Raw genomic sequence first — 24,961 nt, forward strand, 5'->3', positions numbered from 1 at the left:
CATACTACTATAATGCATCTATAATGCATCTAGTCTATAATGCAAGTAATTATCAACATTCACACATTGACTTGAAAGAGCTAGTGTGAAATCACTGCCACAATCTCTGACAACTGGGACACCGCACTGGAATAATTTCTGGGTTTGTTTGAAGTTAGTTAACCTAACGTAGCAGGCGTAAAAAAAACGCCTGAGTGGGGTCAAAGAAAACCGGAAGCATACGGTTTTCAGGCTTCGCCTCTTCTCTGCTTTTCCCCTGAAAACCGAATAATTCCGGATTTTACAGATCCGCTGACAGTGTGTTAGGTAGAAATACATTCCAACTGAGCAAAAACCTCACTGACCGCAGCTTACAACAGTATGCAGCTAGTCTTGGGCCTCACCCATTGCCTCACCGATTCTCTGAGAAATACCTGAGAAAGCCATAGGCCGCATTCCAGGGGGTCGGTGAAACAGTTGCGTAGCAAAAATGTACCAGTGATTGAAAGCCACTTACTCTATATTGCAGTCCAGTAGCCTATGTGTTGTGATAATTGGGTTGTTCGCTCTATAACCTGTTAGTTCATATTATATATACTGTAGGCCTAAAGCCGAGACAATAAGAAGACACAGTGGCAGAATAAATTCAACCACACCTTTGTTTCATCACAAACCCAGCGAGCAAGTCCTCAAAGCATTTTGCATGTAACGAACAGTTGCATAACCTACAGCATGGTCAAGCAAATTGTTTCTGATATTTTCGGAATACGAAACAACAAAACAAAAACAAAAAATTTATTTAGAACCACGGAGAGTTACCTCAAGTCGAAAAGAGCTGCCTTCACTATTCCAGCACCATTTCAACTTCAACATCATCAAATCACCTACAGTTGAAGTCGGAAGTTTACATACACCTTAGCCAAATACATTTAAACTCACCTTTTCACAATTCCTGACATTTAATCCTAGTAAAAATTCCCTGTTTTAGGTCAGTTAGAATCACCACTTCGTTTTAAGAATGTGAAATGTCAGAATAATAGTGGAGAGAATGATTTATTTCAGCTTTTATTTCTTTCATCACATTCCCAGTGGGTCAGAAGTTTACATAAACTCAATTAGTATTTGGTAGCATTGCCTTTAAATTGATTAACTTGGGTCAAATGTTTCGGGTAGCCTTCCTAAAGCTTCCCACAACAATTTTGGCCTATTCCTCCTGACAGAGCTGGTGTAACTGAGTCAGGTTTGTAGGCTTCCGTGCTCGCACATGCTTTTTCAGTTCTGCCCACAAATTTTCTATAGGATTGAGGTCAGGGCTTGGTGATGGCCACTCCAATAGCTTGACTGTGTTGTCCTTAAGCCATTTTGCCACAACTTTGGAAGTACGCTTGGGGTCATTGTCCATTTGGAAGACCCATTTGCGACCGAGCTTTAACTTCCTGACTGATGTCTTGAGATGTTGCTTTAATATATCCACATAATTTTCCTTCCCCATGTATTTTGGAAGTGCACCAGTCCCTCCTGCAGCAAGCACCCCCACAACATGATGCTGCCAACCCCGTGCTTCACGGTTGGGATGGTGTTCTTCGGCTTGCAAGCCCCCCCTTTTATCCTCCAAACATAATGATGGTCATTATTGCCAAACAGTTCTATTTTTGTTTCATCAGATCAGAGGACATTTCTGCAAAAAGTACGATCTTTGTCCCCATGTGCAGTTGCAAACCGTAGTCTGGCTTTTTTATGGCGGTTTTGGAGCAGTGTTTTCTTCCTTGCTGAGCGGCCTTTCAGGTTATGTCGATATAGGACTCATTTCACTGTGGATATAGATACTTTTCTACCTGTTTCCTTCAGCATCTTCACAAGGTCCTTTGCTGCTGTTCTGGGATTGATTTGCACTTTTCGCACCAAAGCACGGTCATCTCTAGGAGACAGAATGCGTCTCCTTCCTGAGCGGTATGACGGCTGCGTGGGCCCATGGTGTTTATACTTGCGTACTATTGTTTTTACCTTTAGATGTTTGGAAATTGCTCCCAAGGATGAACCAGACTTGTGGATGTCTACAATTTTTTTGCTGATTTCTTTTGATTTCTCCATGATGTCAAGCAAAGAGGCACTGAGTTTGGAGGTAGGCCTTGAAATACATCCACAGGTACACATACACAGTATGTACACACATACTCAAAGTATGTCAATTAGCCTATTCTAAAGCCATTACATTATTTTCTGAAATTTTCCAAGCTGTTTAATTAAAGGCACAGTCAACTTAGTGTATGTCAACTTTTGACCCACTGGAATTGTGAAACAGTGAATTATAAGTGAAATAATCTGTCTGTAAACAATTGTTGGAAAAATGACTTGTGTCATGCCCAAAGTAGATGTCCTAACCAACTTGCCAAAACTATAGTTTGTTAACAAGAAATTTGTGGAGTGGTTGAAAAACGAGTTTTAATGACTCCAACCTAAGTGTATGTAAACTTCCGACTTCAACTGTATGCTTAGTTTAATATAGTGAAAAGACACCAAAAACGACTTAGTCCAATCAATGTAAGCTAAATATGATGTGGCTGTCCATGGTACTGATTTGTGTGTTTGTGTGTGTGCGTGCATGTAGAAAAAACATGTTGACTCACCCTACTTGTAGAGAAACGCCAATAATAATTTCTTGTTGGCTAAGTACACGCTTGAAGTTTTTGTATACGCTTTAAGTTTTTGTTGTCCTAGGCTACCTGGCTAAAATCCTTGCTCGCTAGCCTATCTTCCTTTCATGGCCATCTATGTGCCAGGCCAGCTAGCTAACATTAGCCTATTACATCTAGCTACTTCCATCCTCTCAGGCCAGGGGCACAATGTATGAATTTATGGTTGGATCAGAATCGCCGTTGTAATCATTGGCCAGTACAGAGAATTAAGTAAAACCACAAGTCCAAATCCCTATCTCCATCCATGGCTATTTTAGGAAAAGGGATGATTTTAGCTAGCTAGCTACCGGAGGACAACGACACAATGAGATGCAACAATTAAAAAAAAAAATCTGTAAATGCCGTTCTGCTTTTGATGTGATTGTTCTGAAGTCAAATCCAAACTGGCTTCCCTTGACACTTTTTTTTTGTGTGTGCCAGGAACGTTCACAGTTGAGCTCACTCAGTTTAGCTCAACGCTAACTGGCTATTATAATTTAAAAAAAATATCAAATGAGGCCAAATGCTCGCTGGCTTCTCTAGCATTCAATGCTACAGGCGGCAACAATGTCATACTCTTTTTGACCAGACAGCATCAGATAGATGGGCTACACATACTGAGAAAGAGGGTTGCTGTTTCGCTCACTTGGATGCTTCTCCAGTGAGACACATTCAGCCTCTTGTGAATTGAAAGAAAATTATGAAACAGATGTTCTGAGGTTTGGTGAGTGACTACTATGTAGGCAGCCTGAAATGTGGCCATACTGTTGAGGTCAATGACACCCATGTACACTGTCCCCTCCCCGCTACATCCTTTACCTCCCCCTTCCCTATTCCTACCCCCGTTCCCGTCCCTGCCCATCACCTGTCTCTGGAAAACTCCCAGCGTGGGTCCTCTGGGAGGTCGTACTCTGGGATGGGGTCGTCATGGCCGGCCGAGCTGCGTCGTGTGGTGATGCGGACCAATGGGGTGCTGGAGTTCATCGAGGAGCTGGAGTCATTTGACACCTGTAGGAGACGACAGATTGGCTGATCACCTGAGCCTAGATACACTGGTCAAATAAGAAAGGGCGGGGATAGGCATGTGTGTGTGTTTGTATTACTATAATTGTGAAGACCAGGAGTGTAGGTGGGTAGGTGTGTGTGTGTGTGATGAAAAATAATCTAAAGATCAAATGCCTCATTTACATGGGCTTTAAATTATATTGATACTGTGCAAATCAACATATTCTTCATGGTTTTTAAAAAGCGAGTTAATGCATGTTAGGGATCATTAGTGATAACAACTCAGTGCTAGAGAGTAACGTTCTATCTGATGAATGTGTCCGTTTATCATTGTCCTCAGGGCTCTTCTCTCCTTTCTGCTCCAACCTTACCTTGACACTGGAACCACCCATCTCTCGCAGGAATGTAATCCATCACTTTTTGTACCTCTTGGAGTTTGTTTTCCCCTTGAGGGAAAAGCATCACTCACAGAGAGGTAGAGGAGCTAGAACAGGAGCTAGAGGTGCTGGAGAGCAGTGCTAACATGCTCAGACGCCATGCACTGTAGCTAGCTGTCTTTCAGTGGAGTTAACTGATGCATAGCACCCCAAGCAGTGCGATGTATTAGTTACAGTAGTGTTATTAAAATCCACTTCTCCTGAACAGCTAAATTAACTGGGCTCTCAAATCAGAGTTCCAGTAACCCAATTGATCTATGTCGGGAATACAAATGCGGTGGAACATTTTGGGTGTTTTCTGCTCTTTGTAGGTAAACCTTGGGACTATTTTCTGTTGTTTTTATTTAAGTCTGAGTATATGGGGCGTTTCACACTGCTGCACCTGAACCAAGCCAAGCCAAGCTGTACTGAGCTGGCCTGGTTACACATCCACCATAGTAGCTGAAACCATGAAAAAATGTAATCCCAGTCAGTACAGTTTGGGTCGGCACAATAGTGTGAAAAGACAATCATGTATGAATGCATGTGTGCGTGGAGTTTGTCTTTTTATGGGTGTTAAATGCCTTGGAAACCCCTTATCTACTTTCTGTTACCTGGCGACGCAGAGGTATCTGCTTGCTGAGTTTGTGGACTGCTGGCTGGTTCCCGAAGTCAGGCTTCTTAGCCGTATTCCTCATCCGGCACACCACCACGATGACCACCATACAAGCGATCAGGAACACCCCGATGCAGTAGATGGCTATCTCCACGTAGTCAGGTGAAGTCAGACCCGTCACTAGCTCTTCCTTATTGGCTGTTTGGTGAGCAGAGGGAGGGGCAAGGGGAGAGTGTCAGGTCAGGGAGGGATAGAAAGTGGAACGTAGAGGCCCATACTGACTCATGACATAATGTACACATACAAACACACGGACGTGGGCACACAGACACACAGACACTTAAACAAAAAGACATGGACACGTCTGATAGACGCACATGTATGAACAGAACACATGCTATGGAAACGACACACACACGTCATTGCTAGATAGACAAACAAAACATAAATAACGAGAAAGACGCACACATGTTTTTTCTCTCTCCATCCCTCTCCCTCTACTCTCCCTCTTCTTCACACAACCATCTACTGACCATCTAGGACAGACAGAAAATGGAATTGAACTAAGAAGAGGGGGTATATAGGTATATATAATAATCATTCTGATTTTATTTCTATGAGGTAAATACACTGAGCTCAAGCAGGAGGCTGTACTAAGTGCCTACATTCAGGGTTACTTGACACACCACACACGCAGGGTGCAGACACTCTCTCTCAAATACACACACATGGACGCACACACACGTTCTCCCTCTCTCACCTGCATACACACACCCTTTGACACAAACGCTTCACATCAGACTGCAAAAAAGTGAGTGGTGCCCTTTGTGGCGATATATGGCCTGAGCTTCCTGTCTGTAGGAAATGGGTCTGGGTCTGTCTATGAATGGCTATAGGACCACAGCCGGTTCCATAATGCATGTCATCCACCCATGGCTACAAACAATGCCCTTGTACTGTGCAGCCAGGGGGGAAAAATAACACGTAGGAACCTTTCTCCAGTCGGCTTCGTATCACCTGGTCCAAAAACCACAACGCAACACAGAAGGCAGAAGAGCCATGCAGGCGCACCAGAGCAGATAGATGGGGACTAGGGCAATAAATTAAAGATACTATTCGCCAAGATAATTAAATCCAATCAAAGAAAAATGTTCATGCTCCGAATACATCGTGAAATGCTTTGACAAGCCCATTGCTTGACAAGCACATTGACAAGCCCTTAACCAACAATGCAGTTTTAAGGAAAATAAGAGTTGAGAAAATATTTTAAAAGTAACACAATAAAATAACAATAACAAGGCTATATATACAGGGGGTACCGGTACCGAGTCAATGTGCGGGGGTACAAGTTAGTTGAGGTAATTGAAGTAATATGTACATGTAAATAGGGGTTAAAGCAACTATGCATAATAATAGTATTTTGTTCAGAGACAAAACAAGGCTATTATCTGGGAGGGCATTGAGGGGATTTTTGTACCCGCTGTCTGTTCATGTTGTGGATGACAGGAGATTAAAGTGCTATCATCCATCTCATTTAACATCCAGACTCCAAACATCTCACCCACCCTACATACATGTAGATGTATTAATGTTGGCTGACTCGGGTTCCCTGAACTGAAGCTCTATCTAAGGAATGAGCATAAATGTTCTATTTAAATGGACTTTAACTGTGTTTGGTAAGTACAGTGGGGTTCGAAATGATTGATATCCTTGATAAAGATGAGCAAAATGTATAGGATCAAATAAATCATTGAAACAGTGAGCTATATTGTATGCTCCAAACATTTTGGAAATTCTATTCTTTTATACGAATATAAATGCTCAGAGAAAGAGATTTTGTTTAACAGTAATACTTTTTTACTCTCAAAAAGGTAAGAGTCTGTTTTTAATACCTTTCAATAACTCACCTTGTGAGGATAATGGCACTGAGACATTTTCTAAAATGTTTTATGAGTTGAAGAACACATTGGGAGGGATCTTAGACCATTACTCCGTACAGAATCCTTCCAGATGCTTGATATCCTTCGTCTAAGTTTATGGACTTGAAAATGGGTTTCAAGTCCAGAGACAGATGGCCGTTGCAAAAGGTTGATTTTGTGGCAAATAACCAGGTTTCCAGCCAACCTTTTTATGTTGGATAAAAAAATGTCACGACAGGCCTGATCAAAATGTGTTGGTAAACCTTCCAAATGTCAACAAAACAAAATATGCTAGACAAGGCGGGATCTTTTTGTGTCGGTAAAATGTATTATGCAAGAAATGGCAGTGGAAATGTCTTTATGCGCAAATATCGATATAACAATAACCATCTTATCAAACTTGGAGTCACGAGATTATATGGTGTGTGGTCTTCTCACTCGGGAAAGCATGCAGTTTATTATGCTACAGATGAAATAAGTTATGATGAACTTCACAGGGTGGTGAAAGTGCACTGCGGTGAGCTTGATCGTTGCTTTTCTGGGGGGGCCATAATAATCTCATAATCTCATCATGTAGGCTATACATGCGAGCTGTTCTATATCGAGTGCACGTGCCAAGACCAGAGTGGGCACATTTGCAATATAAGAAATGTTTTTTTTTGTGACAAAACCATCAGTAGAGTTGAAAATGCTACGGAAACCCATTTAACTTGGGAATTTAACCGCAGAAGTTATTTTTATGTGCACTACGTCATCAAGCACAGCCTTTAACCGTCAACAAGTCAATTGGATGGAAACACATCTCTGGTGGGAAAATGCGCATATTGTTTTTATGTGTTTTTGTTATATTAGCATGAAAATCTGTCACTATTTGGATGGAAACCTAGCTATAGAACAGCGGAGGCTGCTGAGGGGAGGACAGCTCATAATTATGGCTGGAATGGAATCAATGGATGGTATCTTACGTGGTTTCCATGTGGTTGGAAACCACGTATGACCCCTCCTCCCCACAGCAGCCTCCACTGCTATAGAACCACTTCTTTGTGGACTTTGAAGTGTATTGGGGTTATTGTCTTGCTGAAAGATCCATTTGCGGCCAAGTTTCAGCCTCCTGGGGGAGGACACCAGGTATTTGGCTAAAATGTCCTGGTACTGGGTAAAGTTCATGATGCCGTTGACCTTAATAAAGGCCCCAAGACCAGTGGATGCAAAATAGCGCCAGAACCACCACCATATTTTACAGTAGGTATGGCGTTCTTTTCTGTTCATGCATTCTCATTTCAACGCCAAACACACCACTGGTGTGCGTGGCCAAAGAGCTCTATTTTCATGTCATCCAACAAATGTAAATGCCTGTCGTTTGCTAATCGGCATTGGCACTTGGATTGGAAAAGGTGCTTTGGTCAGATGGCATGAAAATAGAGCTCTTTGGCCATGGACACAAGTGGTGGGGTTGCCATCAAAATGAGAATACATAAGCAGAAAAGAAAATCTCTCGTTCTGAGCAATTGTATTAGTATAAAATAATATATATATATGTATTAGTAGAATATAAAATAATATAGCTAAAATAATATATCTATTTGAATTAGTTATTTTATACAGTTATTTTTGCAAATCTTTATCAAGGGTGTCAATGACCCCATGGTAAATCTATGGATGTTTGTCAGTGCATACATGAGGGACACAGACGCACACACACACAGACACACTCGCACAGACACAGAGAGAGACACATTTAAAGACACACACACAATCGTGCAGACCCATGAACACACACACATACATTTAAACTAGGACTGCCAAACGATAAAATGTTCTAATCGAGTTAATCATACGATTTGCTATGATTAGTCGCAAATTCAGAATTCGCTCAAATTAAGATGTAATTTAAGATTGTTTATACAAAAAGCATTACAAGAATAATGACGTCTTGATTTATCCCAAAATAATGGTTATAAAAATTAAGTAAATTGATAAAACACACCTTCTTTCATAAAGCACACCTTCTTTAACCTCAATGTCAACTTGTTTTGGAAACATCATTGTTTTTAGCAGTATATATTATGTATTTTGGATGTTTTCAGTCGATTTTGAACGCTTTCATACAATCTGATTAATTACAATAAAAAAAATGTGTGCACTAAAATCAAATTAACTGATTAACTCTGACAGACCTAATTTAAACACACACATGCAAACACACACACACAATATCAAATATATTGAAAAAAAAAAATAATACTATTGGCCCTGATAATTGAGAAAGTCAAGCCGTAAGTATTGCAGCTGTGACATTCTTTTTTATTATCTCAAGGAGAAATAATAAAAAGGCAATCAATTATCAGAGCCAGGAAAGAGGTGGAGCCACGAGGGAGTTTTTATTCATTCTCAGGGAATGACAGAGAAGTCACTGACACCGACAAACAGACAGAATCACCAAGACAGACAGACACCCTTCTTGTGTAAAAACTTGCAGTCGGAGCAAAAATTTACGTAGCACCAACATACTTTTCCAGAGAACCAGGAGAGAGAGAGAGAGAGAGACAGAGAGAGAGAGAGAGAGAGAGAGAGAGAGAGAGAGAGAGAGAGAGAGAGAGAGAGAGAGAGTGAGAGAGAGAGAGAGAGAGAGAGAGAGAGAGGAGAGGAGAGAGAGAGAGAGAGAGAGGAGAGAGAGAGAGAGAGAAGAGGAGAGAGAGAGAGAGAGAGAGAGAGAGAGCGAGAGAGAGAGAGAGAGAGAGAGAGAGAGAGAGAGAGGAGAGAGAGAGAGAGAGAGAGAGAGAGAGAGGAGAGAGAGAGAGAGGAGAGAGAGAGAGGAGAGAAGAGAGAGAGAGAGAGAGAGAGAGAGATGAGAGAGAGAGAGAGAGAGAGAGAGAGAGAGAGAGAGAGAGAGAGAGATGAGGGAGGGGGAGAGAGAGGCAAACCTCCTCTTGAGTAACGAGACACTCGAGCCATTCGGAAAAGTCGGGTTATAATAAGCTTAGAGCAAATGTCTCTTTATCTGGCCCCTTGCTTTCAACACATCAAGATAACAAAATATATCTAATACTGCTCTAGTATTACACCGAATTAGATGTTGAGTTGTTGACTGTATAAGTTCATCATTGTATTCTGATATTTTGTTATTTCGTTGAGTTTGTGTGTCTTTCACTCCAAAGGAACTTTTCACTTCTCCCTCCTTCCTCCCATAGAAATCATCAAAATAACTTTATTGACCGAACGTTTTAAAACCGTTAGTGAATGACATTGAGAGAGAGTGAGAAAGAGAGAGAGTGAGGGGAAAGGGAGGGCAGTATATGAGCGTATATACCTGGAAGCACCGTCAACCAAGCAGTGTGATAGGAGATCCCAATAGAATTACCCGCCAAGCAGGTATACTCCCCAGCATCCTCGTAAGTGACATTGGGGAGGTAGAGGACTTCAATCTCCTTGTCCGTGGTGTTTACACCTGCGGTCTGGGAGAGGGTTAGGAGTAGTTGTGGAGGAGGATGAGGAGGAGGAGAAAAGGAGGAGAATGGAGTATGAGAGAGGAAGGGTGGAAGAAGAAAGGGAAGAAGAGGAAGAGGAGAAAGAAGGGGCAGGTCAATGGGAGAGGAGGGACGGAGGAGAAAGAAGAGGAAGAGACAGGGACGGAGGATGAGAAAGGGAGGGTGGACGTTAGGAGGATAAATTATATTTAAGGAGTGAGTAGGAAGAAAGTAAGATAAAGGGAAGGAGTGAGAGTAGCAATGGAGGGGAGAAAATAGCAGAGAGGAGAGAAGAGGAGGAAAAGCAGAGGTAACAATTAGACCCACAACACCATGAGAGAGGAGTAGCTGGATGGTGTCCATAGCTGGGAGGAGAACGGTCTTCCCATCTATAGAGAGATAGAGTAGATGGGAGGAGCTTCCAGGGAAGGGGAGGAGCGTCCAGCGAGGGAGGGTCTTCAAAACAAACAGGCAGAGCACCTTGTACCACAAGAAATAACAGCAAACACAATACACCAAAACACGTGATAAAAATACCCTTCACCCACAACACCAGAGCCCAATCGTATCCACACCAGGCCTGGGCATGCACAGTACACACAACCACAGAAGAAGAAGGCATGGAGATCACCCCACTGCAGCCCCCAACACTAACCTGTGCCCTTACACATCACACCATTCAAATGGGGGGGTCGGGGGAAAAAGAAGAAGGAGAGAGAGAGAGAGACAGACAGACAGAGTTGAAAGGTCTGAGATGGGCATAGCAGGATCGTGTGAGTGTGCAGGTACAGTAGGCATTTCCATGGCTGTACAGTCAGTCAGTAGTTACAGTAGAGCAGCTGGGAAAGAATCAGTCGGTCCACAACCCAGCAGGAACTAAGACCACCACACCGAATCGGGTCAGTGACAGGCCCAGAGAGACCACACGGGAGGTGGTCAACAGAGGTCAAGGATCAGGGGTCAGCGGTTACCTGGGATGACCGTCAGCCAGCCCGACTGGTTGACCTCCCCTATATAATTGGAGACTTTACAGGTATATTCTCCGGCATCCTCCTCAGTCACGTTGGTGAGCGTGAGCACCTCCACGTCCGAGCTATTGATGCCTGAGCGCTGAGGTGTGTGAGCCACACGAACACACACATGCACGCACACATGTGCACGCATGCACACATCCACAAACAACCAAACGCACGCACGCACGCACGCACACACACACACACACACGACAGCAGGGGGACAAAACAAAACACAGGCCTGTTACTATCACATCTGCACCTCAGTGCAGGGAAAGGAGGTTACAGGAGCCGCCACCCAGACATGAATACAGCCAGTGTTCCAGTAGTATAGAGGGAAAAGGGGTATTTATTATTATTCCTAAAGGAGAGAGATTAGATACTACAGGAAGACAGATGGGATAGTAACAAAAATGCTGCTTTTACAAATGGCAATAAAGTTACCTGAAAACAAAAAAAATATTAGCCTACACTTTGAAGAAAAAAAGACTGAGTGTGTCAATCAGGTAATCAGATGTCACAAGAAAGAGGAACCAATCATTTTCACTGATCTGGTCAAAACAGCCAATGAGGGGCCAGGGAGGGCTAGAACGTACCTTCAGTACACGGACGTAGGGGTGTCCGTCTGGGCCGGTGCGACTACCATTCTTCTGGATGTGCTGCAGCCACTGGATGTGGGGCTGAGCATCACTGTACACCTTACACACGAAGCGTGCGTCCTCCCCTACATGCACACTGATGTTGGCTGGCAGCCCTGCCTGGAGAATGGGCCTATGAGGGGACCGTTCTAAGATGGAGAGAGAAAAGAGGAGCTGTTTTATGGTGAGTTAGTTTGTGCTTGAGACATCGCCATTGGTCATTTCAAACCTCAACCTTGCACCATACACCCCTTGGTAAAAGACAGATTTGTATTTCTAATATCAATGACGGCCAATTGATCAACTAAGCTAGATCACCACTGGGTACCTTGGGAATTAGGACACAGACTTCACTTTGTCTTAAGGAACTGAAAACGAGCACAGAATACTTGGGGGTGAGGGTTCGGAGAGTCATGGGGGTGGTATGAGGCTTGAGGTGCACTGGATGGGTTAAAGAAGGAGGGCTTATAAGTGAGTGGCAGAGAAAGGAGAGGAGGGGTGGGAAAATAATAGAGCGAATAAAGGGAGCTCAACAGACAGAGTGAAAAGGGAAAGAAAGAGGGGTGAAGAGGGTGAATTTAAAAAAGAAAGGTATAGAGACAACTTTCATACACTATGTCTTCCTCTGTGCTGTTCCTCTGTCCATCAGAAGGCCAAATGGCTACTCTCTCTCTCTCTCTCTCCGTCAGATCAGATGAATCCCACCCCTCCCTCGTCTCTCTCTCTTTCTCCCTCCTCCCTACGCATTCCTTGGGCTCACCGTGTTTATTGTCTCTCTACCCTCCTCCTTCCATCCCTCGTGTGTGTGTTTGTGCATGCATGCGTATGTGTGTGTGCGTGTGTGTGTGTGTGTGTGTGTGTGTGTGTGTGTGTGTGTGTGTGTGTGCGCGTGTGCGTGTGTGTGCATGTGTATTAGTGGTTTAGCGGACTCATGTGGAACCTGCCTGAAGTCATCATGTAGTCTTGATGGCTGCTTGGCATTGCTACTGATGACTTATTCACCAGTCTGCTCTCTGACCACACTGTGACTCGAGTGTTTCTGTGAAATGTATGTTTGTGACTCAAGTGTTTCTGTGAAATATATGGTTGTTTGCATGTATAGCATGTCAGGTGTGGATCTATCCATAACTGTATGGCGACTATGATGTACTATCCATATATGTTATAGACACCATGCTATCCATGCATTTATGGGGAGAACAACACCTGACACATAGTGCACACACACACACCCACTCTGCCCTTTCATTATCCCGATCCACTCACCCGAATCAAATACAAAAATCTATTTATCAATTAAGTCATTAGTAAAGTACTTATGGCTGCTGGGAGTTGGTAGTTAGGAGTTGAGGAGAGGGACAGACTTCTGTGGCGTCTAAGCAGCACCACTAAACTCTGGGTAACCTGGCGGCTTGACACGCAGGGCCCTGGGGGTCAGGGAGGGGTTGTTGACCGGAGGGATATAGGGCCAGGCCCGGACCAGGGGAAGAAAGTGAAGAAGGAGTGAAAGAAAAGTGGAGGGGGCTGGGCATAAACAAAGTTCCCGCAGGGTGACTGGGTACCCCTGTGGGTGAGCAGGCTGGTGAAGGCCAACGGGTACCATTTGTTGACCTCTCGGAGACGCTCAGTCAGGGCACAGATCTGTGTGTGTGTGTGCACTGCATGTATGTGTGTGTGTTTGTCTGGGGGGCCCTCCCCCCGCGCCCGTGGACAGTTTCAGCCAGAAAAGGCTGGTCTAGCTTTGTTTTTAATGTCTGATCCTGTTGGTCATTTGAGCCCAAAAGCCCGATAAGAACTGCGTTCCAGACACTCCCCCCCTCCATCTCTCTTTCTGTCTCCACCCCTTCTCACACTCTCTTAAACAGTGAAATTCAGTCAAATTAAACAAGAGGTTGTGGGGGGGGGAGTTAGTCTGGACCCGTACATAAAAAGGGTTTACTGCTGAGCAATAAAACAGAACAAAAAACAGAAACAGAGAGAGTCTGAAGGAGAGCTTTAGTTAATCCCATAGCAAGGGGGCCTGGAAAGGGGAGAATATGTGTGTGTGTGTGTGTGTGTGTGTGTGTGTGTGTGTGTGTGTGTGTGTGTGTGTGTGTGTGTGTGTGTGTGTGTGTGTGTGTGTGTGTGTGTGTGTGCGTGTGTGTGTGTGCATCTGGAGGCTACAACAGTGAGGTATTTGAGGGTATTTACACTCAGGATTCCATCTCTTGTCTGATAGTGTTGTGAACATTGCCCTTTATTACCATGGAGACCCTGACAGAAGGCTAGGGCAAGTGAACAGAGGGGGTCAACTCTCCTGAGAGTTGAGCTTTACAACCACATGGACAAATAACATCCAAGACCTCTGGGAATTAAACCACAATGTATTGTGTATTGACCTACTGGTTATCATTGATTAACAGTGTGGAGTAGTTGCCCCTAGATGCTGATCTGTGGTCAGTTTTTCATTTTCTCCACTAATGGTTAAAGTTAGGATTGGGGAGGGAAAGCTGATCCTAGATCTGTACCTAGGGCAAAGGTCTCACCGGAGCTTGATGAACCCTAGAGGACAGAAGTGCTTTGATGCTCACTGGTTGTTTTTCATGTGGTACAGTAAGGACAACAGGGAAACAAATAGATACAGAGTAAAACAATGACCAAAGACCCCCCCCCACCACCCCACACACACACTGGGGTTGGAACAATGACTATTTACCTGTTTAACCAACGGTTATGGATGAAGACTGTCATGAAAATAAAATAACTGTCCTAAAAAAATATATATACTATATATATGAATATATATATATACAGTAACAGTCAAAAGTTTGGACACACCTACTCTTTCAGTTTTGTTTTGGTTACTACATGACTATATGTGATATTTCATAGTTGTGATGTCTTCACTATTATTCTACAATGTAAAGAAAAACCCTTGAATTAGTAGGTGTGTCCAAATGTTTGACTGGTACTGTATATACATCAAAATATTAGGAACACATGCTTGTTCCATGACATAGACTAACCAGGTTAATCCAGGTGAAAGCAATGATCCCTTATTGATGTCACCTTAAATGTCACATTAAATCCACTTCAATCAGCGTAGATGAAGGGGAGGAGACATGTTAAAGGAGCATTTTTAAGCCTTGAAACAATTGACACATGGATTGTGTATGTGTGCCATTCAGAAAGTGAATGGGCAAGACAACATATTTCAGTCACTTTGAACAAGGTATGGCAGTAGGTGCCAGGCGCACTGGTTTGAGTGTGTCAAGAACTGCAACCCTGCTGTGTTTCACGCTCAACAGTTTCCCATGTGTATCAAGAATGGTCCACCACCCAAAGAAGATCCAGCCAAATAAAGTCCATGCCCTGATGAATTGAGGCTGTTCTGAGGGGTGCAAAAGGGGGTGCAACTCAATATTAGGAAAGTGTTCCTAATGTCTTGTACACTCAGTGTATGTATTTATTTATTTATTGTGGAATGAACAACTGACTGAAGGTGTAGCTGCCGGACATTCATGCAGTTGAGTCTGTTTTGGTTGTAACATGGACACTTAACAACGTGATGAAACTTTGTTGCTCCTTGCGAAAACAAGTAAGGTACTATAGCAAACGTAAAACAAGCAAATTGTGTTAGCAAACGGGTCTTTGGTTGCCTAGGCAATGCCCCCTGCCTCCAGCAGCACATACGCTCTTAGAAAAAGGGGTTCCAAAAGGGTTCTTTGGCTGTCCCCATAGTATAACCCTTTTTGGTTCCAGGTAGAACCCTTTTGGGTGCCATGTAGAACCCTCTGTAAGGGTTAACACCTTTTTTTCTAAGAGTGTAGAAACGTAATGAATATCATATCATTCTATTTCTATGGCAGCACATGCAGTCAGGAGCGGAGGAGGAGAAAATGTACTTCTTTAAAAAATATATACATTTGTACGGTTATAACAGTGACCAAGATCGTTTGGCTGAGCAATAACCATCATCCAAAATTCCATGACCGTCACAGCCATAACACACACACACACACACCCACAGCAACACACTGAGATGGGTCTCAGTCTGGGACACAGACCCATATTCATAATCATAAGAGTAGATTGTTGAATAACTCAGCAGGGAAAAACATACACACAGGCACGCAATATATACAGTGTACACACATTTACCCATTTATCTGACATTTGACTAACCCAAAGCCTCTGATTTAACCTCCTCTTCTCCCCCACCCTCCTGCTAGTTTATTTTGCAAGATGACCAGTGCTCTACATAATACATTGAACACAACACACACACACACACACACACACACACACACACACACACACACACACACACACACACACACACACACACACACACACACACACACACACACACACACACACACACACACTCTAGTCTTGTTTGCTCCAAAGGTCAGAGTAAAGGGGTTGAGCGAGTTAGGTTTGAATTTGCTGTGTTCCCTTGTAATAATGCTGACCAATGTTCCCTCTAAGCTGCGCGCATGCGAGAATGAACTTCACTCAACTTTTAGACTTTTCCGTTATTTAACACTATCAACGGGTCCCTTATTATTAATAATATTAGCCACTTTCAATGCAACATACCACAACAAAACAAACTATGAAAGACTTAGTATGCAAAACTAACTATGCAAGAGATTTGGTTGTAGGCAGAACGCATTAGAGTAGGATTTTATTGCATTGACACGCGTGCGGCATAACCAATCAGAGCTGCAGTAGGACTATATCACATAGACCATTGGCAAATATGGATCTGTGCCGTTCACTTTGAACTGGACTGTTCTACAGCATGAGCAGTCGTGAGTAGATGCGCTTGTTTTGAGATCAAAGCGAGAGCTTTATGTAGCCACGTGTGCACATTTCGTTAATATCCTTTGCTAGTTAGTGAGCCCAGTTATAGATAATTTGCAGTCAGCAATAGGTAAGTGATTGCTTCCTACAAGAGCATAAAACGTGTACATTTCTAGACATCTTTAAAAAGCAAGTCAGGTAAAGAGCATTGTGTTTGTCTTAAAGGGGCAGTGTTGTATTTTGAGACAGGCTTGAATAAGCTAAGTAGCCAATAGGCAGAGGGTAGCATTAATTCTCTGTAATAATGGTATGCGAATAATAATGCATTTTATTTTGTAAAGTGGTTTCTTGTATCAAACACAACATTTTCAGTCACCTTGTCTGAAGGACAAGTGGATTAACAGTTTAATGTCAAGCTCTGAATGTTTTTTCAAAAGTGTCATGGAATATAGGTCTACATTGAACATCACACATTGGCTGATACTGAAGGCTGAATGATAGAACAACTATTCCCATGTTAAAATGTTATGGGATGCATTTTATCCATTGTTCTTGATGGAGCCACAGTAACCTACTTGCCCACTGTTAAAACTGAAACTTAAAGCGGGTACAGCCTCAGTGTTCACAATAAACGTGAGCTGAAGGTTGCACAGAATCTCAACAACGTTCAAGAAGACCAGAAATGTGCTCAGTGCCCCCCAAAAATTTGAGGTAACATTGCTGCTGACTACATTGGTTTTGTTTGCTCTCTGAGAGAGGCTCAGCAGCATGTACTCCCACTGTCCCTCTCCAACTCCTCTAACAGTCACATCCCTGGCCCCTTATGTCCAGACGACATTTGCCGGATTCACAGTGTTGGGCCAACCCGAACAGTACTGGGCTGGGCTTGGATATTTTCTTTTCACAATGTCTTTTCACGCGAGTTTCCAAAAAATGCGGCTGATGCGTAACCAGGCAAGCACAGTACAGTTTGGCTTGTCTTGGTGTGAATTAGACTATTGTGACTAAGGAGCAAAAAATTGTCAAAGACTGCAGTCACCCAAGTCATAGACTGTTCTCTCTGCTACTGCACGGCAAGCGGTACCAGAGCTCAATGTCTCGGTCCAAAAGGCTCCTTAACAGCTTCTACCCCTAAGCCATCAGACTGCTGAACAATTAATCAAATGGCCATCCAGACGATTTACATTGACCCCCACCCTTTGCTTTTACACTGCTGCTACTCGCTGTTTATTATCTATGCATAGTCACTACATGTACAAATTACTGCGACTAATCTGTACCCCCGCACATTGACTCGGTACCGGTACCCCCTGTATATAGCCTCGTTATTGTTATTTTATTGTCTTACTTTTTATTTTATTTTATTTAGTAAATTTTTTCTTACCTCTATTTCTTGAACTGCATTGTTGGTTAAGGGCTTGTAAGTAAGCATTTCACGGTAAGGTCTACATCTGTTGTATTCGGTGTATTTGACAAATCAAATTTGATTCGATTTTTTATTTGGCCCTGCCTACATACAGTACATGCATCAATCCTGCCCATAGAAACAGACCTGGAACATCTAGGCAGCATTCCTTCTCTGTACTTACATACAGTGTAGTAGCATACACCTGGGGATCAAACAGCCAGCAATAACCCTCAACCCCACCCCGTCCCCAACACCCTCTGTGAGAATCCCCTAATGCTGGCCCAAACAAGTAATGGTTAGTTGTAGGTGGCAGGTAGCCTTGAGGTTAGACCAGTAGGACAGTAACCAAAAAGTTGCTGGTTCAAATCCCGGAGCCAACAAGTTGTAAAATCTGCCGCTGTGCCCTTGAGCAAGGTACTTAACCCCAAATGCTCCAGGGACACCGGCAAATGGCTGACCCTGGTTCTGACACCTACTTTTCGCAGGTGTCTCGCAGATGTTATTATTAACCCCCCCTATCCCAGGCAGGCCCAGTGCAGTACTCACCCACTACATCCAGGGTGTAGGTGTGGTTGATGGTGCCATATGCGTTCTCCACCAGGCAGGTGTAGTTGCCCTTGTCGGATGGCACCACACTCTCCATGATCAGGGTCCAGTGCTGGTGACGCACCTGAAAAGGAAAACAACCCATTAATGTGAATCTCACAAGGGAACATCCAAACCAATGCAAACTGCGGATTGAAGGCCAGAGAGAGTAAGTGAGGAGGCTCAGTGAGTGACGGGCGGTCAGGTCTATTCTCACGAGCGCATCATGGTGAAAAACAATATTACGGGGAGTGACAGACTGGTCCTAAGGTGAGCTGCTACCCCCATCCAAGGAATTTCACTGTTTTGCTGAGACTGTGGGGTGGAGTGCTCTCCCTAAGATACTACTTACCACCTCTACTCCTTAGAACACTAGTGAAAACCCTGTAGATTCTAAATACTCTACTGTTTACTACTTAGAGAGAAAACACTAGATATTCTGTATTTTATTTTAGGGCACTTGTTTTGCATGGGCAAGTCAAGTGGAGTGTGTGTGTGTGTGTGTGTGTGTGTGTGTGTGTGTGTGTGTGTGTGTGTGTGTGTGTGTGTGTGTGTGTGTGTGTGTGTGTGTGTGTGTGTGTGTGTGTGTGTGTGTGTGTGTGTGTGTGTGTGTGTGTGTGTGTGTGTGCGTGCAATATGTGTGCGTGCAATATGTGTGCGTGTGTGCGGGCGTGTTTGTTTGTGTGTGTGTGTGTGTTTACAGAACTGTCACTAAAGACAGTGAGGAGATAGCGTTCTACTGAATACTGTGTTTATTAGAATGAGACTTTCTACAGAATTAAAGCCAAGGGGAAACATTCTCCGGAACTTCCCATGAAGAGATGGCTGTGTTTCCTCGTAAACTATCACCCATTAACTACATGTGTCACACTTTTTCCTTCCCTATTCCATCCAAACACACTAGATAACTTGCAAATGAATCCATCACTGTAAAGTATAATGTGCCTTTTAATTGCACTTTAAAAAACGTTCGATTTGATTTCGAGAGATTGGATGATTACCCAATCGTATTATCTTATTCAGCTGAAGTATTTTTATATACAGTGCTTTCGGAAAGCATTCAGACCCCTTGACTTTTTCCTCATTTTGTTACGTTACAACCTTATTCTAAAATGTATTAAATTGTTTTCTTTCTTCATCAATCTACAAACAATACCCCATAAAAACAAAAGAAAAACAGGTTTATAGAAATCTGTGCTAATTTATATATAAAAAATATTTATCACATTTACATAAGAATTCAGACCTTTTACTCAGTACTTTGTTGTAGCACCTTTGGCAGCAATTACATCCTCGAGTCTATTGGGTATGACGCTACAAGCTTGGCACACCTCTATTTGGTGAGTTTCTCCCCTTCTTCTCTGCAGATCATCTCAAGCTCTGTCAGGTTGGATGGGGAGAGTCGCTGCACAGCTATTTTCAGGTCTCTCCAGAGATGTTTGGCTCAGGCTCTGGCTGGACCACTCAAGGACATTCAGAGACTTGTCAAGAAGCCACCCCTGCATTGTCTTGGGGTCGTTATCCTGTTGGAAGGTGAACCGACTCTCTTCTCTGTATATATCAATGATGTCGCTCTTGCTGCGGGTGATTATTACTATTCTGGACGGTTCTGACTTAGAATATGTAAACAACTATATATACCTAGGTGTCTGGTTAGACTGTAAACTCTCCTTCCAGACTCATATTAAGCATCTCCAATCCAAAATGAAATCTAGAATTGGCTTCCTATTTCGCAACAAAGCATCCTTCACTCATGCTGCCAAACATACCCTCGTAAAACTGACTATCCTACCCATCCTTGACTTCGGCGATGTCATTTACAAAATAGTCTCCAACACTCTACTCAGCAAATTGGATGCAGTCTATCACAGTGCCATCCGTTTTGTCACCAAAGCACCATATACTACCTACCACTGCGACCTGTAAGCTCTCGTTGGCTGGTCCTCTCTACATATTCGTCACCAAACCCACTGGCTCCAGGTCATCTATAAGTCTTTGCTGGGTAAAGATCTGCCTTATCTCAGCTCAGTGGTCACCATAGCAGCACCCACCCGTAGCACGCGCTCCAGCAGGTATATTTCACTGGTCATCCCCAAAGCCAACACCCCCTTTGGCCACCTTTCCTTCCAGTTCTCCGCTGCCCAAGGCTGGAACGAATTGCAAAAATCACTGAAGCTGGAGACTCATATCTCCTTCACTAACTTTAAGCATCAGCTGTCAGAGCAGCTTACCGATTGCTGCAGCTGTACACAGCCCATCTGTAAATAGCCCATCCAACCAACTACCTACCTCATCCCATATTTGTTTTTGTTTTTCTGCTCTTTTGCACACCAGCTTTTCTACTTGCACATCTTCGTCTAAACATCTATCACTCCAGTGTTAATTGCTAAATTGTAATTACTGGTATCACTGGTACCATTAATGCTCGTTAGTACTAGTTTGACCACCAGAGTGCATCTTTGAGAAGCATTAGATAGCCTTCAATAGTGGCTGTACTAGAGAATGTTAAACCTTTTTTTGTAAGAACATAGTATATGGGACTGATTTTAAGAAATTATGCCTAATTAATTGGATTAATATTATGGTGTTTCAATTCCAAGAAAAACAAAAAACCCTCTGGGTTTCCGTTAGGATGGAACGGAAAATATGGCGCCGTACAATGTGACGGTCGGGAGTGAGCTACAGTACTGGGCTATTTAGCGAAAGAATCCCTGTGTCGTTCGGGCATGCGGGGTTCAATTCCGAGATGGGGAGGAAGGAGTAGGCTGTCCTTGTAAATAAGAATTTGTTCTTAACTGATTCCATAGGTGTTATTTCATAGTTGTGATGCCTTCACTATTATTCTAAAATTTAGAAAATAGTAAAAATAAAGAAAAAGCCTGGGGTGAGTAGCTGTGTCCAAACTTTTTACTGGTACTTGCATAATTAATTAGATTAATATTATGGTGCCTTGACAGTCGGGAGTACAGTACTGGGCTATTTAGCTAAAGAATCCCCGTGTCGTGCGGGCATGCGGGAGACCGGAGTTCAATTCCCCAACAGGGAGGAAGGAGCATGTAAATAAGAATTTGTTCTTAACTGACTTGCCTAGTTTAAAAAAGGTTACACTAAGAGCATAACATTTCTACAACATTTCTACATTCTAGTCTAACCAATACCCAAATGGAGATTCAGTGAAAATAAAAATCTAATTGATTTATCAAGGCCAGTCCCCATGCTTGTCTCAGAGCAGTGCGAAACGGTGCTAAAAATGTTGTAGGCTATTGCTTCTAACTTCAATTTGCTCTTTAAATAAATAAGACCTACACCACTTTTAACAGCACATTACTCAACACTAGTGAGACTCAAGTCACCGACGGTAGGCCTACAGTATATCGAAAAATACAACGTGACTCTCCCCCAATAATTAAATATAGAGGATTGGAGGATATTTCTGTAATTCAGTGATATTTATTCCCATAGTAATTCGTTATGGATCGATAACTAAATAAACATAGGATTTTAATTTAATTTGTAAATAAAGCCAGTTTGCTATTTAGAATTATTTATTTAAACCAAAAAACTACAGTCATCTCATGGGTCTCCCAGTCAAGGCCGGCACAGGTATTGAACCAGCATCTGTAGCAAAACAGTTTGCACTGCTATGCATTGTCTTAGACCATTGCGCCACTCAGGCACTGTATAACATGACCGGTTGGATGTGGCCTACAGTACTACAGAAAGAGCAAAATAATCCTAACAAAATAAAAGAATAAAAACCTTAGCGTAACAGTTTTAAGTAATACTGAAGTTGTGCACAATTATCCATTTCTATTTAGGTTTATGTCGCCCATTCATTGTCAGTTAGAGACACAGTAGGACCCAAAAGCATAATCAGTGCTTCTCTCTCCCCCTTGCTCTGGTCTGAAGCAATGAAGGGGTGATGCAGGGTACCGTACTAAACCACAAGTTACTTATAAGTTCCACAGCATAATCACACAACTTTTAGTGCAGCAACCACTGTACCCATTGTTCGTCTTTAGTGCATTTAACTATATGTCGCAAGTAAAAGCCTTGGGTAGCGAAATGATACAATTCCAAGTCTGGAAGGTTAAAACCACCCTCAGATTTAAGAAGATGTAAAATGTTATTTTTATAGTCTGTTATGACCGAGTATACTTTTTTATAAAGAAAGTGGGGGGGGGGGGGGGGGGGGATAAAAAAACATTGGGAGCCATGCCATTCTAAATAGGTTTATTCTACCTGTACGATGTATGGGAAGATTATTTAATTTAATTAGATCGGCCTTTATATTGTTGAGTAATGGAATAAAGTTATTTATTATTTGTTGTCACTTACTAGGCATCCTAAGTATTTCACATTTTTTGTGGTCCATTTAAAGGATTGCTGTAAATCGTGAATTATTCTTTTTCTTATTCCTATTGCCATTATTATAACTTTTTTCACATAAATGCTATATCCTGAGATTTTAGAGTTTTCTGAAAATGTTTTTTAGCAAAGGGGGATTATTGGTCTGGTACAGTATATCAGGAGATCATCTGCAAATAAGTTTAGTTCATATTGATGTTTACCAATAATGATACCTGCTAAGTTTGGGTCCTGTCTAATTATTTCTGCAAGCGGTTCAATTGCCAGTGCAAACAGGAGGGGGGAGTGGGGACATCTCTGTCTTGTGCCGCTTTCTAAAGGAATTTCATCAGATAATGTATTATTTGTGTTTATTTTTGCTTTAGGACATTTATAAAATACTTGTATTAAATGTATTATTTCAGCTGCAAAGTTGAAAGCTTCCAAAGTTTTGAATAGGAAAGGCCATTCAAGACGGTCGAAAGCCTTTTTGGCATCAACCGCCATTATTGATAAATATTTTTTGACGTGTTGCATTAATCTGAAACATGTTCGTGTATTTGTTTGTTAGCGTCTATATTTAACAAACCCTGTTTAATTGATAAGCATCAAGTCTGGTAAGACTTTTGCTATTCTATTGCTTAGAATAGCAAATAGCAAGCAATGCCAAGCAGTGTGGCTTGGCAGGGTCACGTATCGAAGAACACATGGCTCGCAACCTGGCGGACGCGTCACCAACAAACTATCACGGTCCAAACACACAAAGAAAGTCATAAAGAGGGCACGAAAATGCCTTTTTCCTCGTCTTTTGGTAGGGACAATAATCTCATATTTTATCTCATTCTGTTTTCTTGCTGGTGCAGTCCATCTTGTAAAGTTTGCACCTTTGTTTCCAGAAGCCCAATTGTGTTGTCTTGTTCATGCACGCACCCGCCATGTACAGATGAAGACGGAAGTTTACATACACTTAGGTTGGAGTCATTAAAACTCGTTTTACAACCACATCACAAATTTCTTGTTAACATACTATTGTTTTGGCAAGTCGGTTAGGACATCTGTGTGCATGACACAAGTAATTTTTCCAACAATTGTTTACAGATTATTTTACTTATAATTCACTCTATCACAATTCCAGTGGGTCAGAAGTTTAAACAGTTTGGAAAATTCCAGAAAATTATGTCATGGCTTTAGAAGCTTCTGATAGGCTAATTTACATAATTTGAGTCAATTGGAGGTCTACCTGTGGATGTATTTCAAGGCCAACCTTCAAACTCAGTGCCTCTTTGCTTGACATCATTTGAAAATCAAAATAAATCGGTCAAGACCTCGGAAAAAAATTGTAGACCTTCACAAGTCTTGTTCATCCTTGGGAGAAATTTCCAAACGCGTAAAGGTACCACGTTAATCTGTACAAACAATAGTACGCAAGTATAAACACCATGGGACCACACGCAGCTGTCATACCGCTCAGGAAGGAGACTCGTTCTGTCTCCTAGAGATTAATGTACTTTGGTGTTGAAAAGTTCAAATCAATCCCAGAACAGCAGCAAAGGACCTTGTGAAGATGCTGGAGGAAACAGGTACAAAAGTATCTATATCCACAATAAAACGAGTCTTATATCAACATAACCTGAAATGCCGCTCAGCAAGGAAGAAGCCACTGCTCCAAAACCGCCATAAAAAAGCCAGACTACAGTTTGCAACTGCACATAGGGACAAAGAACATACTTTTGGGAGAAATGTCCTCTGGTCTGATGAAACAATAATATAACTGTTTGGCCATAATGACCATGGTTATGTTTGGAGGAAAAAGTGGGAGGCTTGCAAGCCAAAGAACATCATCCCGACCGTGAAGCACAGGGGTGGCAGCATCATGTTGTGGGGGTGCTTTGCTGCAGGAGGGACTGGTGTACTTCACAAAATAGATGGCATTATGAGGAAGCAAAATTATGTGGATATATTGAAGCAACATCTCAAGACATAAGTCAGGAAGTTAAAGCTTGGTCGCAAATGGGTCTTCCAAATGAACAGTGACCCCAAGCATACTTCCAAAGTTGTGGAAAAATGACTTAAGGACAACAAAGTCAAGGTATTGCAGTGGCCAT

The 24,961-nt window shown here is 42.5% G+C and overlaps 1 protein-coding gene across 3 annotated transcripts in view; it reads right to left on the reverse strand.

Annotated features, from left to right (window-relative positions):
- LOC129854009 (fibroblast growth factor receptor 2-like) overlaps window positions 1–24,961 on the reverse strand; it is a 107,714-nt gene that overhangs the window by 44,287 nt on the left and 38,466 nt on the right. The window contains exons 6-10 of one of the 3 annotated variants that reach the window (XM_055920617.1): window positions 18,471–18,594; window positions 11,687–11,877; window positions 11,049–11,187; window positions 4,690–4,889; window positions 3,520–3,662 (exon numbers count right to left, since the gene is read on the reverse strand). In XM_055920617.1, coding sequence (XP_055776592.1) covers window positions 3,520–3,662; window positions 4,690–4,889; window positions 11,049–11,187; window positions 11,687–11,877; window positions 18,471–18,594 — 797 coding nt within the window. Of the gene's footprint in view, window positions 1–3,519; window positions 3,663–4,682; window positions 4,890–9,920; window positions 10,066–11,048; window positions 11,188–11,686; window positions 11,878–18,470; window positions 18,595–24,961 lie in introns of all 3 variants that reach the window. The other 2 variants (XM_055920610.1, XM_055920600.1) reach the window with 2 other exon arrangements.

Source organism: Salvelinus fontinalis, chromosome 1, assembly GCF_029448725.1.
Source record: "Salvelinus fontinalis isolate EN_2023a chromosome 1, ASM2944872v1, whole genome shotgun sequence".
NCBI classification, from domain to species: Eukaryota; Metazoa; Chordata; class Actinopteri; order Salmoniformes; family Salmonidae; genus Salvelinus; species Salvelinus fontinalis.